Source organism: Neodothiora populina, assembly GCF_041146345.1.
Source record: "Neodothiora populina strain CPC 39397 chromosome Unknown canker_contig_1, whole genome shotgun sequence".
Classification (NCBI taxonomy): Eukaryota; Fungi; Ascomycota; class Dothideomycetes; order Dothideales; family Dothioraceae; genus Neodothiora; species Neodothiora populina.
Genome location: NW_027191419.1, coordinates 657523 through 675423, shown reverse-complemented (window position 1 = coordinate 675423; position 17901 = coordinate 657523). Strand labels below are relative to the sequence as shown.

Sequence of the window (17901 nt, the reverse complement as noted above, 5' to 3'; positions counted from 1 at the left end):
TCACCCCGCAGAACGCATGGTTGTGTTTGGCCTTACGAAAGAAGCACATTAAGTTAGATATGCCCATTGCTGTGGTTCTTACTCGCTCAATCCAAGCTGATCGTAGTTGAACAGACCCAGCAGCCGTATAAGAAATCAAGAAGAAGAAAAAATGGCTAGTGTCTATAACTCTCAGCTTGTTGGAAACTTCCTTGCCGTTTCTCTGTTTCACTCTGCTAACTATGGCTTCGAGGATGCCTTTGAGCTTTATCACAAGATCCAGGAACAAGAACGGGCGGGTCAGTCGGGGAGTGCTATAGGGTTGCCTGCGCTGGGTCATGCTCTTGCTGGATCGGCTGGGACCGCCATATCTCATATTGTCTTGTATCCGCTGGATCTGGTCATCACGCGTCTGCAGGTGCAGAAGCAACTGAAAGGACCTGGAGAAACGGCGTCCGCGGCTCAGTATGCGGATGATGCCGAGTATAGGAGCTTGCAGGATGCCGTAGAGAAGATATATAAGCATGAAGGCGGGTTGAGTGCCTTTTGGAACGGATGGAAGGTAAGGTCGTTTGCGATGGATTTCTCAGATCACTGTTGCTGAGCATTGACGTGTAGGAAGATACGACTAAAAGCATAATCGACAGCTTTCTGTTCTTTCTAGCCTACTCTGCCCTCCGCCAGCGCCAGCAGAACAGACTAGGAACAAAATCGCTGCCTGTGATCAACGAGCTGGGAGTCGGTATCGTGGCCGGAGCGATTTCCAAGTTTGTCACGACGCCCATGCAGCAGATTGTCACGCGAAAACAGACTGCAGCGATGGTTTCTGCTCGTGATCCAACGGCAACGATACCGATGGATCGAACGGGAAGTCTGAGTGTCAAGGATATCGCGCTTCAGATCCGCTCGGAAAAGGGATTGTCGGGGTTCTGGGCAGGATACTCGGCGTCTCTGATCCTGACGCTCAACCCAGCGATCACGTTCTTGTTGCAGAACCTCATTCGACGCATCCTGCTCGCGCGTAAGAGGAGAGCGGGCTTACTCGGAAAAGAAGCAGAGGTCATTGGACCCAAGACTTTGTTTCTGGTCGCAGCCATCAGCAAGGCTATTGCATCTACGATCACTTATCCCTTTAGTCTAGCAAAGTCCAGAGCTCAAGTCTCTTCTCCACCAACGGCCGCCAGTCATCAGCCGTCCGGACTCCCAATTCTCGAAGCAGAAAATACCAAACAGCCAGAACACACCAGCAACGCAACCAAAGAGAACCCGACCAGCAGCAAAAACACTCCACGCATGAACAAAGCCTCTGCGCAAAACCTCCTGGTACTAATCAAGCGCAACGTGACCGACATGGCCGTGATCCGCTCCCTGATCACAATCCACAAAACCGAGGGCTTAGCAGGGCTCTACTCGGGCCTCTCCGCAGACGTAGCAAAAGGCTTCCTGGGCCACGGCCTCTCAATGGCGCTCAAAGACCGTATCCACGTCCTGATCATCAGCGCCTATTTTGCTCTTCTGAGCGTGACGGAACGCATCCCTTCTTCCGCAGCAGACGTCTCGGCCTCTGTAGCCGATGCTAGCGGGGGCGTCAGGGCTGAGATCGACAGTATCACAGAGCAAGCCGGCAGGGAGTTCGCGAGAGTCAGAGCCAGCGCCGGGGACGTCATGGGGAGTGTGGGCGAGGGCGTCAGTGGATTCGGGGGGAGAGTCGGAGAGGGCGTGACGGGCTTCTCGGACGGCGTCAGGGGTGTCGGCGAGAGCGTGGCGCAGGGCGTCAGGAATGGAGTCAAGAACGCTGTTGGCGGTGGTGGCGAGAAGGAGTGATGATGGTCTTTTTCTTTTCTTGTTTTTTTTTTCGTATTTCGCCACATGGAAAACGGGAAGTTTACTACTACCTTAAGCTGGGTAAGGGAGAAGCACAAGCACTGCCGTTTCTTTCTTTGCGATCTAGCTGCAAGGCGACGAGCGATGATGGAGTTCATGAGCAAAGGCCTCTTCTTGTCCGGATGTGTATTTTCTATTGCTTACTGTATCCTGGGTGTATATGACAACCTTTTCTTCTTTGCGAAGTGATTCTGGGTCCCAAAGTCCCCGTGGATATACTTTTTGTCCACGCCGTTGTCTCTTCTATTCAAAGTCAGAAGGGGAGAGAGACAGAGACGGTTCGGTAGCTACTAGTCTCCGAAAGAGAGGAAACGAGAAATGACAAAAAGAGAATATCAAATGAGTTTTATTGGTGAAGAAAATGTGAAGATATCAGAACAAGACATAGCTAGCTATGGGTCCCCTTCCTCATCTTCGCGCCGCCCCTAGGCGCAGTCTTGGACCTGGGCTTGCCCTTGGCCTTGGGCTTCCCCTTGCCCATACCGAACGGCTTGGCCTTGTCGAGCACGCCCTTCCCCATCCTCTCGTCTTTGCCCTTTTTCCAGCCCCCGCCTTCCCGCCTCTCGTCCTTGTCTTCTAGCTTCTTGCGCTCCTTGTTGCTGAGTTTCTTCTTGGGGGCCTTGACTTCCTTGCCGTCCTTGCCGATGATGCCGCTGCCAGGGGCGCCGGCGCCGTTGAGCTCGGCGCGTCCAGCCGCTTTGGCTGCCTTGCGGTCCTTTTCGCTCTCGAACCACGTCTTTTTCGGCCGGGCCAGGATCTCGTTCTGGTGCGTCATGATGTTCTCCGTGCGGCGCATCTGCATCTCCGTCGTGGCGAGGACTTTTTCTTCCTTCTCCTCGCGCATGACGGCTTCGATCTCGTCGGCCAGCGAGTCGACTTTGTCGCACCAGGCGTCGGCGTCCGTGGACGGGATGATGCGCGATTTGATGATGGCGCCTTGCTCGCGCGACGTCTTGACGGCCGCCTTGACGACTTTTCGGTCGGGCTCGGCGGCGATTGTGCACGAGCGTCCGCTGCGGCCGGCACGCGCTGTGCGACCGACTCTGTGAAGGTAGATTTCATGGGATTGGGGGGCTTCGTAATTTAGAACGACGTCGACGTTTTTGATATCGAGACCGCGAGAGGCGACGTCGGTGGCGAGCAGGAAGGAGACGGTGCCTGAGCGAAAGGACTCGATGGCTGAGATACGTTGCTCTTGGGACATGCTTCCGTGCAGCTCGGCGGCTTTGAGACCCAGCAGAGCGAAGATGATGCGCACGCGATGGGCTTCTTTCTTTTGTCGGAAGAAGATGATGGTGCGCGACGTGTAGATGTGCTTGCAGAGATGTAGGAGGTAGCCCACGCGTTTGTCTTCGCGGCCGGGACGGAGACGCACGAATTCTTGGGTGAGACCGGCGACGGTCTGGCGTTTGGCGTCTACCAAGAGACGCACTGGACGGTTCAGTCCCACGCGGACAAGCGAGTCGACCGAGTTGGTCATGGTGGCGGAGAAAAGCATGGTCTGGCGGGATTTGGGGATCGTGGTAAGAATCTCGTTCAACTCGTCTGCGAAACCGTCTTCGAGCATTCTGTCTGCTTCATCGAGAACCAGAATCTCAATGGTGTCGACTTGAAAAGCAGAGCTGTTGCGCATGAAATCGATAAATCTACCGGGGGTGGCAATGACAATGTCCGGGCGCAGCTTGAGAGCAGCTTCCTGTTCGCGCGAGGAGAGGCCACCGATTGCTTGGGCAAAGGTGATGTCGGTGAATGCGGCCAGCTTCGTAGCTACATTGTAACATTGGAGAGCCAACTCACGGGTAGGCATGAGAACGGCGACACGAGTGGTGGGGACCTTCTTAGGTCGATACAGCAGACGTTCGAGGATGGGAATGATGAATGCACCAGTCTTTCCGGAACCAGTGACTGCACCACCAACAAGATCCTTGCCGAGTAATGCGACGGGGATGGCCTTGTGCTGGATAGGAGTGGGTGCTGTGAAACCGACGGAGGCAAGACCCTTGAGGATGGGACGCGAGAGAGACATTTCCTGGAAGGAACCGACGGGCTTGGAGGAAGCCCCATTGGCGCCAGCAGACTCTTCCTCAGGGGCAAAGAAAGCGGCGCGCTTCTCGACCTCGCGGGCATCCTCTTCTTCGTCCATGTCGTTGTCTGAGTCCGAAGCGACATCGTCTGGATGTGCGACAGGGGCGGCAACGTCCTCTTCCTCGTCTTCTCCGCCCTCGTCCTCGCCAGAAGCATCCGAGTCTGCGTCGCTGTCGTTTTCGGCGTCGGATCCTTGCTCATCTCCAGACTCGGAGGCAGAATCCTCTCCAGCTTCGGCGCCCATGCCGAAAGCGTCTTCGGCGAGGAGTTCATCGTCGTCGTCGTCGTCGTCGTCTTGCACGCCGTCGAAACCAGAGAAATCGTCTGCGTCTTCGTCGTCGCTAGCAGCAGCGGCAGCGGCAGCGGCAGCAGCATCGCCCTCGTCGTCCTTCCGACTCTGTCTTCTCCTGGCGATGATGTCGTCAATGTCCACAGCTTTTCTGTCGCCCTTCTTGGCGGGGTCGACGTTGTCGTCCTTGGTCCATCCGTCAAAGTCCTGCAGGTTTCCAGTGACGCCGTCGTTGAGTGCGAATTCGAAAGTCGGGTCTATGGCGCCGTCGTCTTTTGCCGAAGCCTTTGTGTTTTGCTCATCATCGTCTTGGTCATCGTCTGATGCTACTGCTGCTCCCTTCTTCTGCTTCTGTTTCTTTGCCTTGTTCGCTTTCTTGTCGACGGCGGCGCCCTCTCCGTCTCTTTTTCTCTTCTTGGACGAAGGAGCGGCGACGGGTGCAGCTTCCTCCTCTTCCTCTTCTATTTCGTCGGGGAAATCTTCGTTATCCGACAACGTCAGGACGAAGTCGTCGTCTCTGGCCATTGCGTGTGCTTGTCGTCGATGCGAGAAGAAGACTATGCTGGAATGGGGCTATAGTAAGGCAGAGTAGATAATCCGACAAATAAATTATTCTCCGCCGACAAATTTCTCCAGAAACAGCGTTTCCCTCTGCGCAGACAAATCAGGAAAGAACGTCGACGCCAAGCCGGAGGTTTCTTTTCTGCCCCGCGTCTGTCTGTCTGTGTCTGGCACGCACCTCTGCATTCTGCATCCTGCATCTTTCTCACCGCCTTTGAGAGATAAGAACATAAGAGGAAAAGAGGAAAATAAGCAAGGGAAGGTACAAGCGCAGTCTTTTCGCCCATTCAGTGATTCATCAGTGCTCCGCTCCACTCCATACCTGTACCCCGCCCCACCTGCTGTGCGCAACAGGGTGACAGGGTGCTCTGCTCGACCCTTGGATCAGGTCATGCCTAGGTGCGGTGGCGATCTCGCACCCAGGTCTCTGCTTTTCTCATGAGAGAAAAGGGTGCTTCCGAATTACAGAGAGACCTCTGCCGGTGGTGAGAAACAAGAATACAGTAGTCTACGCGGTTCCATTGGAAAGACAGTCGGATGAGACTACCAGATATATAACAAGTCCATTCCCATCCCACGTTTTCTCCATCTTTTCCCCCCTCTGATCCCTCCTGTGCCCCCCCGCGGAGACTCACCTCATCAATCAATCCTACCTTACTTGCAAAACCAACCTTACAAACCAATCTACATTTATCTCCCATACGTCACCCACCCACCTAAACCCCCAAGAAAATGGCCGCCCCAGCCCCAACCACGACTACCGCCCCTCCAAGCGTCACCCCGACCGAACTGCCCCCAGCACCAACAGACCCAGCAACAATCACCGCGCAAGACACCTCGCTCGTATTCCCCTCCTTCGACGCCTCAACAGCCTGGACGCTGGGCAGCCTGCTCCGCCACAAACTGCTTTCTTTCCCCTCGGCGACATGCATATCCATCACGCTGGCGAACGGCACCCCTCTGTTCTTCAACGCCACGAAGCCCGGCACGACGCCTGATAACGCCTCGTGGGTGGCGCGCAAGCAGGCGACGGTGCTGCGGTTCGGCTGCAGTACTTGGTTCATGTCTAGGAAGTTTGAGGGGGACGAGGGCGCGTTCGCGGCCAAGTATGGACTTGCGGGTGAGAAGGCCGGGGGTTACGCCATTCATGGTGGAGGCTGGCCCGTCAGGGTCAAGGGCGTCGAGGGCGTTGTTGCCGTTGTCGTCGTTAGCGGGCTCAAGCAGGATCAGGACCACATGGTTGTCGTCGCTACTGTCAGAGAGTATCTTGCTGGACTGGGCGAGTTGACTCTTGAAGAGGGCGAGAAGAGAAAGGAAGATTGAACAGCTTCCCCTCGAAACACAATCATGCAATGAAGACACGCTACGCGGACTTGCTGCAATCTGCGAATCAAGAAAGTTGAAATTGGCAATTATCAATGAGACTCCATGTCACTCCTCTGACTAAGGTATGCTCCCCAAAAAACTACATCTGGGCAACACGCCCCAAGATCCTCATGGCGTCGCTGCTAGAACCAAACTTGATGCCCATCTTGTTGAATAGAAATGCTAGATCGAATCATGATTATGCTCAAATGCCCCGGGGGTATCCTGTCTGTCCCTTTTCTCCCATCCCTCCGCCATGCACAAGCAAAGACGCCGTTGACCATGTGAGAATCGTGCAATCGCAGTAAAGAAATGTGCTGGCTTTTTGTGTATCCTCGTCCACCATACTCTACCACTCCTCGGGGAAAGGATATATGGGCATGTCGCAAACGTGGTTGGCGGGGGTGGAGTTGGGGGTAGAAGCGGAGAATGAGTCCTTACCTGTAGCACGCCGGTGTCAAGGGTCTTCAAGCCCCTCAGCAGTTCAAGTGCTCGACAGACCAATACCGGCGAGTGGAAGCCTGTAAGTCAGTATGGTAATAAAACATGTCAGGTATGTGTGGGATGATGGGGTTTTTTTTTGGCTGTGGCTGTGAGTCTCCAGGGTCTTGTTCACGAGGCCTGCAACTTCGGCAATTACTCATAGCCGCGAAGACTGGCCATCTGATTTGTCAGATGCCTCTTCGTCGCCGTCGTCATCTAGACCTGCAGTCGAGGTACGGTGCCTTTCTCACGAAGACTTGACCTTCTTCAGCGCCTGTTCGTCCTCTGTGCTGTCTGCCGCTTCATGGCGTTCAGAGAACGATCGCTTGATCGATGGTGACATCTTCTCACTCGCAGTCTCTTTGTCGCTCCCTTGAGCCGGATTCTGGTCGTCGTTGAATTCCTCGTCATCGTCAAAATCAATCTCGTCTGGATCATGCATCGATGCTACGTCGCCATTCTTGTGCGGGTCATTCTGTTCGCCTGTTGGCTCGCGTGCGGTCCCTTCGGTCTCGCCCACGTGGTCATCGTCAAATGCTTCGTCGAGATCGTGCTCGTACTGGGCTTGACGTTCGTCTTCGGCATCTTGTGCAGTGGTGTCACCTTCGACATCGGTCCGTGCATCACCTTGCTCGTTGGACGATTGACTTCTGTTTGCATCATCGCTCGTGGCAACATTAGCATCGCTGGGGTTGGCCCCATTATGACCATCGTCTCTGCGGTCTTCATCGCGTCCGATGCCGACGTATGAACCGTGTTCGGTCTCATTTTGCTCCACCTTGTGCTCCTCATAGGAAGTCTCCTCTTCCGCAAAGTCTTCCTCGTTGAAGTCGTCATCCTGGGGTGGAGTCGGGATGTCTTCAGCATCATGGTGCGCATATTCACCTTCCAGGTCGGCTTCCGCAAGCCCCATTTCACCTTCAGCAGCTGCTGTACGTGGCGTTAGACTGTCTTGGTCTTCGTCGCGATAGAAGCTTGTGAGATCATCCTCACCATATACATCGGAGTGTGGCTCCTCATCGGCGGCTTCGAAAGTAGGTTCTTCCTGGCCCGAATGGTGATCCTCTTGATAAGGCTCCACAGATTCGGCATCGTTGTGTTGTACCGGCGCCTCAGCTTCCTCTTGAACATCTTCGGGTTCTACATTGTCGTGCTGAGCGTCATCCTGAGCGTCTGTGGCTTGTGCCGGCTCTCCAGGTTGTTCCACGTTTTCGATGTATTCTTGGTCTCCTTCAGCGGTATACTCACTTACTTCATTTCCCGCCTCTTGCGGGTCGTCGTGTTCCTCGACGTGCTGTTCAACAGAGTCGTTCTGATCCTGGTCATTGTTGGACTCCTCAGGATACGCGTTGGTTTCTTGAGCTTTGGCTTGCTCTCCATCGGCCTCGGATCCATCTTGGAAATCACCGGCACCTATTTCGTGATAGCTGTCATCATCAAAGTCTTCTTCCTCTGGGAAACCGGCAGCTTCATCGATTTCGTACTGCTGCAGAAAGTCAAGTTGCGAGAAGCCTTTGCCCTCGGCTATTGCTTGTGTGATCATATTCAAGCGATTAGTGAATCTTGTCTTAGTGGTCAAGGTCACGCGGAAGGGGGAGGATGGACCATGCCATCGTGCTTGTGCAGCTGCAAGTAAACATCGAGCAATTCTTGAAAGCTGATCGAAAATGCTGGAGTAGAATCCTACAAAGGCTGTTAGCATACATTGATCGGACATACTGGGATGATTTGCAACTCACCTCGCTAACGTACAAGTCCAACTCTTGCACACCAAGTACTAGCTCTTCATCGTCGGAAATGCTTTCGGCAAGTACAGACCGACATGCCTGCAGCAGATCTCCCAGGCTAGATGTTACAAGGTTTTCATTACCAAGCAGGTACTGTTCAGTTGCTTCCGGGTCACTTGATGGAAACAGATATATCTCGTTCTCATTATACTCCACCACGGTCGGGTGCAGGCCAGTAGCAGTGGGAGAGTTTGGCTGGCGCTCATACGCAGGTGCATCATCCGCGTCACCATGGTTGGTAGGTGCAGTGTCTACATTGAGCGTCCTCGTCACTTCGTGTGAGTCTGGTCCCGAGCCATCAGTCTGGCCAGCTTCGGGTCTGTCAGAAGTATCATCGTTTGTGGCAGGCTCAGCGGTACCCCCAGCATGGGGTTCTGCAGGTTGCTCGAGCGGCTGTGTGACAATTTCGGCGAACGAGTCTACATCGCCTGGCTGCTCATTCACATCTTCTGTCACTGACTCATAACGTTCTTCACCTTGATGTACGCTAGGCTCAGGACTGCCGACAGCATGAGCTTCGGCATGGCCGTCGTGGCCAATATGGGCAGCCTCATGAACAGACTCTGCATCTTGAGAGGTAGGCTGTGCTTGGTCTTCGGGAGCTACAACAATCTGGGGCTGTTGGTGCTCCTCATCATGTTGTGAGATGTGGTCCACGACAGGAGCACCTTCCGTCACTAGCTCAGCTGCAGCCTCCGAGCTCACCTGATCCTCAGGTTCCTGCACGGTGGCTAGTGAGGCTTCTGTTACATGTTCTTGGATAGATTTTGTATCATGATCTTGCACAGGCTCTTGTATGATGGGTGCCGAAGGTTCGACATGAGACTGAGCAGCAGACAAGAGGGAGGGCACTGCAGGCGCAGAAATGGGAGGTGCACGATTGGCGTATGTGTCATCATCATCGTCACTAAAGTCAAGGAGTTCCTCATCGTGCTCTTGTTGCGGTGGTAGAACAGAGTCGTCCTGCATCTCGCGGTCCCCAGGATTGCTAGTCACTTCATCGTCGATCATGACATCGTCATCGTGATGGGTGATGGGATCCGTCTTTACATCGTCTACCATTTGATCATCGTCTTCGAATTGCATCTGCTCGCCAGCACTGTCCAAATCGATGTCGATGTCACCGTCGACGTTTCCAAGATCGGAAGAGATCTCCATGGTGTCATCATTGGTGGAGGGTTGAAGCCCAAATGTAGATTGAGCCATGGTTGCAGCCATTACGGCTGGGGCAGGTGGAGTGGAACCAAGAAGGAACCAAGGGCAATTCTGATGAATGAATACTTTGTACGCGAGTCTGTCAAGCGCAGGGCGTGAAAGGTAGAGAAGCAGTCGCGGTGTCAGGTGAGTTGGACAAGCGGAGAGTGTGGCAATTTGTAGATTCCGGAGGTGACTGCCGCGGTGGCGCGAAAGTGGTATTTATTTCTACAAATGCAGAGGTTGCAAAAGGAGTTGATTACGCGTGTCTAGTATGGAGGGCGTGTGAAAGGTCGTCTGATGGAAAGCTTTTGAAGAAGGGCGAGAGTGCTAGACGGGATGCGAAGGTGGTGTTGCAGATGGAGAAGCGACGGGGTGAATTGGACGTGGGTTTGATTAATCAAAGGCAGGCAGGCGCCTTCCACTTTGCCCGTTTTCATCTCGTTTCGCTTTGACGACACTTTCAGCCGAAGAACATCCCCGCGCGTCACATGAAAGGGCTTGGCGCAGTGACCATACTTCTTCCATGATTTATCTAATGTAATGTAGGTAATTAGGTATGGTTACATGAATACAAGCAGCCCTGAGCCCTTGATGCCATAGATCATGACATGATTCAAATTGGGAGGCATGACACAGACAAGTCGCACTTTCAAATCTAGCTTCCGTCTGCTTGATAGTACCATGTCTTTCCGACTCGGAACACGTTGATGACATGAGTTGAGACTCGCTCAAAGAATGCCGTCACCTTTTCCATACGTGCGCCATCTCGGCCAAACAGAGAACAGCGATCAGCACCTGTGTGATCGGTCAGCCAACTCAAGTAACCATCTGAGCTTGTTTGTCTGACTCACAAAAGAAAGGTCAGTCCCTGCGGTGATTTGAGCTCTCCACACCGTACGATCAACAGGTTTGGTGTCAATACTGGCAATGTCATTGTTTTCTAGCTGGTGTACCGTAGCAAACTTCGAGTCTCCGCAAGTGATAATCGTTGTGAGCGCTGCTTGGTCTCTGGGTCTTATCTGAACAGACACGTCCTTGCTGCCTGCGTCGCCCACGTTCTGATGGACAGTCGCATCGAGGTCACCACGGTTCCGCGCAAGGATACTAGGATGCTTCAGTGAACAGAGTCTGACTCCATTCGGGTCTTCGACAGCCCAGTCATTCTTCAAGGCATAACCCATATGACGCAGCTCGAATATCTTCTGACCAGATGCGTCCATGACCACGCGCCGCCAAGTAAGCGATTTCGCGCCCTTGCTCTCTACTGTGAACAGTACATGGCCAGTATCTTCGTCGATAACGGTAACATTTCTAAATGTCCGATCATGGCACATGACTTTCATACTAGTTGCCACATTTCGGCTGTGGCCGTGGACCAGTGTGAGATCCATCGAAGCTGAGATAACAGGGTACTTCTTGGTGGCGCTTGCGTAGATTGAGAAGCGACATGAGCTGGTCTGTTGAAAAAGGGATTGAAACGGAGAAGAGGTTGCCTCGTGGTTAAAGAACGTTGTGATGCACTACCAACAATGTAGTAGGTGGCATACCGCGAAGGACAAGCTCCACTTAGTCGATACGGCAACGACGAGAAGGATTTCGATCTAAAGTCAACGAAGAGGCTACCTACGAATGGCAAAAGGGCATATCGACGGGTGAGCTACAGTACATCCATACCTTGCTGCCACTTCAGGATACGATCACTTGCACCGCCGCCCTGCCTCTTTATAGTGTCTGTGAACAGTGGATGCTCATGTGCTTGGCAGACGACGTAAGAATCGGGCCCACTTTGATCCTTTGCTGTGCGATGATTACAGGTGCCTTAGCTTTGGTATATGGGGTCAACTTAGCGACGGAGCAGGCAGGCATGTCTTGGAATAGCAAGTGCAAGCAGAGTAGGAGTAGCAACCGAAGAATGCCCGCGACAGAGGTGCAAGCAAGGTAGAGTCTTGGCGCGACGTTGGACCCCCTTCCGTGTTGTGTTCCAAGTGGCTGCATCTTGTCGAGTACAGATGGCTTCAAGGAGACAGCTGGTGTAATAATTGTTGATACCTAGTCACGGCTGTTGTTGCGTCTCTCTCGCGTCTTTTGAATCACGACATCTGGATTGACAACTGAGGGCAACTGCGCAGTGTCCCGTTGAACGCATACAATCATGGTGAGGCTGGATCAGCACAACAGACGGCAGGAGCGCGCACACAGCTAATGGCAGCCACCAGGTTGTCCTAGCAGCATCCATCTGCACCCGCAGTGGCAAGGCCGTCCTCTCGCGTCAATTCAGAGAGATGCAGAGATCCAGAGTCGAGGCTCTCCTTGCCTCTCTGCCGAAGCTACAAGACAGCGGCACCCAACACACGACGGTCGAGCAAGACAACGTTCGATTCGTCTACCAACCCCTTGACGAGCTATACATGGTCCTCATCACCAACCGCCAGTCCAACATCCTGCAGGACATTGATTCGCTACATCTCTTTGCTCAGGTCGTCACCAGCATCTGCAGGAGTCTGGACGAGAGGGAGATCTTGCGCAATGCATTCGAGCTGCTGAGCGCATTCGACGAGCTTGTCACCATGGGTTACCGCGAGAACCTCACCCTCAGCCAGATCAAGACCTTCCTTGACATGGAGTCCCACGAGGAGCGCATCCAGGATATCATTGCAAGGAACAAGGAGTTGGAGGCTACAGAGGAGCGCAAGCGCAAGGCAAAGCAACTGGAGATGCAGCGCAAGGAATTGTCACGATCGGGACGAGGAGGCCCTGGCGGCATGCCGCGCACTCCCACCTATCCCACCTATACTCCACCGCCCACTCAGCCTGCTATGACAGACAGCTACGACTCCTACAATGCTGAGAAGAACAAGACCTTCCAGAAGTAAGTCCCCCCCTGGACTGATCGCATTTTGATTCCCTCAGTACTAACCTTGAGCACAGGACCCTGCCATCTCGCGGCAAGGGTATGCAGTTGGGCAAGAAAACAAAGACCACGAGCATGTTCGAACAGGTTCGAGGCGATCTCGGTCCAGAGGCCGAAGTCCAGTCACCTCTCATCCCCTCCACTCCCGCCGTCAGCCCTCCAGTCCCGTCCGCCGCCGCCGCTGCCTCGGGCGACGCTCTTCATATCACCATCGCCGAAACCATTGCCGCAAAAGTCAGCAGAGAAGGCTCACTCGAGTCTTTTGAGGTCAAGGGTGATCTTCAGTTGCGCATCGCTGATCCAAGCCTCACTCAAGTCAAACTCAATCTCGCCTTTGGAGACATCCGGGGCGCACAGCTCAACACCCATCCCAAAGTCGACAAGGCCATGTTCAAGAACAACCGCATCGTCCAGCTCGCAGATACAAGCAAGGGTTTCCCCGCCAATAACTCCATCGCAGTCATGCGCTGGAGACTCGCAGCGAAGCCTGGCGAAATCAGCGATCCGCCCATCACTTTCACCACTTGGGTCAACGAGACATCCACAAATACTTACAACATCACCCTGGAATACGAACTTACTAGTAGCGACCCATTGAAGGATGTAGTTGTCTCAATACCTTACGAGACCAGCGAGCCATCGGTGTCCAGCTTCGACGCTGCTTATGAGGTTTCTGGAGACTCCATAGATTGGACTATTGGCGACATCGATGAGGACAACGCTACAGGTAGCTTTGAGTTTGAAGCTCAAGCATCCAGCGACTCCGAGTTCTTCCCGATGAATGTTCGCTTCTCAAAGACCCGGCCATTTGTGGATATCGATGTATGTTTTGTACCTGTGTCCACTTATTCTCAACTGATCATAGCTGACACAACTTCTTAGGTCTCCTCGGTGACATTATTGAGCATGGGACAGGATGTTGATTTCGCGACTGACGTGAAATCGGTCTCGGACTCGTACCAGGTGGTATAGATATCAGTAGAGTCGGCGTTTGTAGTGTGGAAAAGAACAGCATGTAGCGCTTCCGTAGATGAAACCGAATAAATTGATCACGTGAGAACGCGTGTGGAATGGTCATGAATTTATCTATTACATCCATAAATCCACATCTGATGTATTCACATCACAACCAGACCAATGCTTGGCTGCGCTATCTCAGTGCATGAATTACAGTCCGCTGTGTCATGTACGTGCCAACAAAGCGACTTTTGCCTGTGTCGACAGAACTCACAATACTTGGGTAAACCAGATTTTAGTGCTGTACTCGGGGTGGTCTTCATCCCGCCTCCGAACATATTCGGATGCAAGGACATTATTGCTCCCTGATCAAGTCAATCGAACAGTGACAGAAGAAAAGTGATCCTCGAAACGACGTATAGCCGCAATGGATATATCAACGCGTTCGGCGGAGCCAAGACTGTCCATACATGCTGAAAAGACTCTATCGCAACCCATCCGGCCTCACCTGCTCTCTTATTGCCCACGGATTGATTTGTTCGCCGTGGTCAACAGCGAAGAGTCTGTTGATGTGTACCGACTCGGTGGCCAACGCGCGTTCAACGTGAAACGTAGAAGCCCCTCGAGCAAAGTCGTCGGACTAGAGTGGATCCGCGATGGTATGTGTCTTCTCCAAGAACTAAGATATGCGCAGTATGGCATATTTGTACTCCGCCAGATAGCTGATAGAATCAGGTAAATGTCTGGCTATAGCTCTCAGTACCGGCAATGTCGATATTGTATCAGGAGAGACCGGCAAACTCGTTCGCCAAGGTGGCAATGATCCTTTCGCGAGTGATGCATCTGGCTCAACAACACGCCCGGGACAAATCACTTGCTTGGGATGGGGCACTACTTTGACCGATAACGTTCGTTCTGGGCAGAATGTAACGATGCAATCCAAGTCTCAGGGCTCGACACAGAAAGTGGAACCATCCACCGAAGAGTGGTTTGACAAACTCCAGGGCGATCCTACCTCAAGTCTGCTGAAAGACGATGGCGCCGACAGTGACGCCCAGAGCAGAGCTTCGATGCTCCATGATTTACCTCGACAGCTGGCTCTAATTAACGTCGAGTCCGTATTACCCAGGCTCAGTCCGATACTAGCACGTGCCAACGCAGGTGGGAAGTATGATATGTTTGCTTCACAAAGTGCTCTAGATGATTACTTTGATTCATTACAGCACAAAGATGGATTGGCTGCCGATGTCATGCTTATAGGATATGAAGGAGGGCAGGTGCGGCTTGTCGTGGACGACATCCTCGAGGTCGGACTACCACACAAGGAGCCACTGCCTGCGTCTGAAACCCTCAAAACATACTTACAATATGCATCGCATCCACGATCGCCGTATCATATTTTGCTTCATGCTGCATCCCATGGAGTGGAGCCTGAAGAGGGCAACCGTCCCTACATGAACCTTTCTCTCAGTCTGTTTGACATTCCCCTCTTGAGTACAGGTGGTTCACACTTACATTTGATCGTGTCGAGAACGGCACAAGTAAGAGACCTCTGCAATTATATCTCCTACAGCATACTATGCGCGAAGGCGGACTGGATCACCCACACGAACCTGCCATCCCGGTTCATGGAAAATGTGAATGAGACGCTCGAGGAAAAGGGTGAGGGCACTCTAGATCAAAATCTCTTCCATCTCGCCATGACGGGCAACTTTACTCCCACTATCCTCGAGTGGCTCAAGGACGAACTTGCCGAAAGGGTAAATGATTCTACGAAACGACATCAAGGTTACGACTAACAATGCCTAGGGCCACAAAAGATGGGACCACGCAATGACAACTCTACACACAGAGTTGGGCAAGATCTTCCAGACCAACCTGTTCCCCGTCCTCGAGAGATGCATCGTTGTAACGACAAATCTTCGTGGTCTGGCGCGTTACTATGAAGGCAGCAAAAAGTTCGATGTGTCTCCCGAGGTCTTCACGTCGATTATAGATGCCCTTCGCATGCAGCAGCTCCTCGTCCATGAAGCGGTGCAGATTCTCGGCGAGGAGTCGCGACAGTTCCGAGCTTTCTCGAGATGGTTGAGACATGTGATAGATATCGCTGCTGCCGACCCAGAGAGTGTGAGCGCAAAGGATATGGCTGAGAGAGAAGCATCTAATCTGGACTACCCTCGTATTCTGACTTACTTGGAGGGCGCACTTAGTAACAGTCGGCTGGAACCTATTGTGCGAGCACAGGCAGGCGAGAGCATAAGCAGCGATATCAGTCAGGATGAATTGATAAGGGCAATCCATCAAGCCAGGACTGGCGACGCGGCGCGGAAGGATTTGCTGTCTTTACACACTCTTTCGACACATCTGAAAACCGTATGCAAGACAGCTCATCATCAGATCTTGCGGTGGCAGAACTCGGCTACTCCGAGTATCGAGGAAGTCAGGCTTGACGTTGCCGCAGTGTCTGAAGTGTTCGATATGAGGATGGCTCTTGTGGTTAGTAGTTCCTCTTTCGATGCAGAAGATCTGGTCAACAAGAAAGCTGACATTGTGTGTAATACAGAAACCGTCCTCATCACGAACAATAGTCCTGACCGTTCCACACGATGAACGAAACACAAGTAAGCCATCCTTCCCAGCTTTCCTACATCAACACATCACTAAGCAGCCGAGACAGTGTCCATTCACGCCATCACAACCAAAACCAAAGCATCCTCGGAATCTCCCTCAGCCGCCGAGACGACTCAGACATTGACCCTACCCCCGAACACCACAGTCCACTCCATAAAATTCCTCGACGATACCTCCATCATCGTCCTCATATCTCTCTCCGACGACGAAGAGAACACGAAACATCAAAGAAGACCACAACACCATCTCATGCGCCTCACCTACGATGCAACACTAGACCATCCCTTTTCAGGCATACCCAATATCTTGACCACCAGTGGCGCCGACGATAACGATAATTTAGAAGCGGGGAACGATAATAACGACCTGCGAAGATTCATAATCCACACGTTCCCCACGACCGAAGCGTTTGTGCCCAGAGAGATGATCGTTAGCGGTAAAGCTGGGGCTGCTGTCGCTGTTGTTGTTGGGGACGATTACAAGGCGTGGAAAGTGTTTGATCTGGAAAGTGCGAGTCGCAGTCGGGGAGGCGTTGGAGGTGCAGCAGAGAGGTTTGAGGGGGAGTCTAGTGATGAGGAAAGTTGCATGGTTATTGATTGAGATTGCAATGTGGACACCTGTAGAGGAGAGAAGGGGCTGTTGACGATGTTTATTCAACATCATCGCCGTCAAATATAAGGACTACGTTGAACCTTCGTGATTTGTTCTTTCTATAGCGTTACCTAATTGAGCAAATGAGCCCGCCCGTCTTCACGAGAGCATAATTGCATCCGCTCTTGCCATCCCAAACCACCTGGCAGCATAACATAGAATGAAAAGATCTCTGATCTCAATCAACAAGCTTGTAGCTCTCCCCTGTCATCTCCTCAATCTTCTTGACAGCCGCCTTCGCGCCCTCCAACCCCTCCATCATCTCAATATACCCCCACAACTTCGGATACCTGTCTTTCGTCATAAACCCTCTCTCCTTCGCCGCAGACAGCGGGAACGTCATGAGGATATCCGCGGCCGTGAGGTCTTTGCCGCACAGGAAAGAGCCGTTGTCTGGAGACGTGGCGATCTGAGACTCGAGGAAGGAAAAGTTCGTTGCGTACTCGGGCTTGAAATACAGTGTGTCGACTTTGTCGCAGATGCCGCGCGTGATGGGGCGTAGTAGGTAGGGGATTGAGGGCCCTTTGAGCACTGTGGCGGTCACGCAGGGAGTTGAGTAAATATGAAGTGTGCGATTCGAGAAGGGGTTTCCACTTACTGTTGAAGATGAGGTTGGTGACCATTGGTGGCATCAGACTACCCTCTGCGTAATGCATATAATAGCGATATCTGAACCAGCTCTCCGTCTCCAGCCCTGGTCCCTCCTTGCCGCCCTCCGCATATCGCTTGGGAGCCAAGTGCGGCGCAAAGTGCTCGGTGAAGTACTCTGTGATCAGTCCCGACTCTGCGAGGATGATGGGTTGAGCTGCGCCTGGAGGCTGGATGCCTACGACGGGCGACTTGCCCAGCGGGTGGATCTTCTTGAGCTCAGGGTCTGCGCGTTTCTCGTAGCGTTTGAAGATCTTGATCTCGTATGGGATCTTGCATTCCTCGAGCAGCCAGACGATTCTTTGCGAGCGGGATTTCTCTAGCCTATAGGAAACGTGATGTGGTTAGATTGGCTCTCTTGTGCTCATGCCTAGGACGCTAATGTGATCCCACGGGGCACTGCGGATGCTGGGGATATCGCCGTACCAGTACAAAGTCACCTTGGGAGCCTCCTGGTCTGTGGTGGTCGCCAT

The 17901-nt window shown here is 52.9% G+C and overlaps 9 protein-coding genes across 12 annotated transcripts; 4 read left to right on the top strand and 5 right to left on the bottom strand.

The window, feature by feature from the left end:
- Nucleotides 1–151: 151 nt before the first annotated feature.
- Nucleotides 152–1803, top strand: AAFC00_000193 (uncharacterized protein; the record flags this gene model as incomplete). The annotated part of the gene is made up of 3 exons (XM_069341225.1): nucleotides 152–178; nucleotides 233–541; nucleotides 598–1803. The coding sequence occupies 3 exons, from the start codon at nucleotides 152–154 to the stop codon at nucleotides 1801–1803; spliced, it is 1542 nt and encodes a 513-aa protein (XP_069196404.1).
- A 448-nt stretch (nucleotides 1804–2251) lies between these two features.
- Nucleotides 2252–4762, bottom strand: AAFC00_000192 (uncharacterized protein; the record flags this gene model as incomplete). The annotated part of the gene is made up of 1 exon (XM_069341216.1): nucleotides 2252–4762. The coding sequence occupies one exon, from the start codon at nucleotides 4760–4762 to the stop codon at nucleotides 2252–2254; it is 2511 nt and encodes an 836-aa protein (XP_069196403.1).
- A 768-nt stretch (nucleotides 4763–5530) lies between these two features.
- On the top strand, nucleotides 5531–6121 carry AAFC00_000191 (uncharacterized protein; the record flags this gene model as incomplete). Its single annotated transcript, XM_069341206.1, has 1 exon — nucleotides 5531–6121. One exon carries the CDS (start codon nucleotides 5531–5533, stop codon nucleotides 6119–6121), a length of 591 nt encoding a protein of 196 aa, XP_069196402.1.
- A 772-nt stretch (nucleotides 6122–6893) lies between these two features.
- AAFC00_000190 (uncharacterized protein) lies at nucleotides 6894–8189 on the bottom strand (the record flags this gene model as incomplete). 2 transcript variants are annotated; one of them, XM_069341195.1, is made up of 2 exons in its annotated part: nucleotides 6894–7576; nucleotides 7640–8189. In XM_069341195.1, 2 exons carry the CDS (start codon nucleotides 8187–8189, stop codon nucleotides 6894–6896), a joined length of 1233 nt encoding a protein of 410 aa, XP_069196400.1. The 2 variants fall into 2 exon arrangements, with proteins under 2 accessions (XP_069196400.1, XP_069196401.1); XM_069347958.1 differs by having other exon boundaries at nucleotides 6894–8189.
- A 38-nt stretch (nucleotides 8190–8227) lies between these two features.
- Nucleotides 8228–9651, bottom strand: AAFC00_000189 (uncharacterized protein; the record flags this gene model as incomplete). Its single annotated transcript, XM_069341184.1, has 2 exons — nucleotides 8228–8329; nucleotides 8386–9651. The coding sequence occupies 2 exons, from the start codon at nucleotides 9649–9651 to the stop codon at nucleotides 8228–8230; spliced, it is 1368 nt and encodes a 455-aa protein (XP_069196399.1).
- A 720-nt stretch (nucleotides 9652–10371) lies between these two features.
- Nucleotides 10372–11021, bottom strand: AAFC00_000188 (uncharacterized protein; the record flags this gene model as incomplete). Of its 3 annotated transcripts, none has more annotated exons than XM_069347957.1 (2): nucleotides 10372–10425; nucleotides 10482–11021. In XM_069347957.1, 2 exons carry the CDS (start codon nucleotides 11019–11021, stop codon nucleotides 10372–10374), a joined length of 594 nt encoding a protein of 197 aa, XP_069196396.1. The 3 variants fall into 3 exon arrangements, with proteins under 3 accessions (XP_069196396.1, XP_069196397.1, XP_069196398.1); XM_069347714.1 differs by having other exon boundaries at nucleotides 10482–10850; XM_069341173.1 differs by having other exon boundaries at nucleotides 10482–10811.
- A 761-nt stretch (nucleotides 11022–11782) lies between these two features.
- On the top strand, nucleotides 11783–13513 carry AAFC00_000187 (uncharacterized protein; the record flags this gene model as incomplete). The annotated part of the gene is made up of 4 exons (XM_069341160.1): nucleotides 11783–11785; nucleotides 11847–12499; nucleotides 12559–13363; nucleotides 13424–13513. 4 exons carry the CDS (start codon nucleotides 11783–11785, stop codon nucleotides 13511–13513), a joined length of 1551 nt encoding a protein of 516 aa, XP_069196395.1.
- A 412-nt stretch (nucleotides 13514–13925) lies between these two features.
- Nucleotides 13926–16729, top strand: AAFC00_000186 (uncharacterized protein; the record flags this gene model as incomplete). Its single annotated transcript, XM_069341150.1, has 5 exons — nucleotides 13926–14157; nucleotides 14234–15258; nucleotides 15308–15994; nucleotides 16062–16119; nucleotides 16176–16729. The coding sequence occupies 5 exons, from the start codon at nucleotides 13926–13928 to the stop codon at nucleotides 16727–16729; spliced, it is 2556 nt and encodes an 851-aa protein (XP_069196394.1).
- Nucleotides 16730–16958: 229 nt separating this feature from the next.
- Nucleotides 16959–17901, bottom strand: AAFC00_000185 (uncharacterized protein; the record flags this gene model as incomplete). Its single annotated transcript, XM_069341138.1, has 3 exons — nucleotides 16959–17311; nucleotides 17379–17752; nucleotides 17855–17901. 3 exons carry the CDS (start codon nucleotides 17899–17901, stop codon nucleotides 16959–16961), a joined length of 774 nt encoding a protein of 257 aa, XP_069196393.1.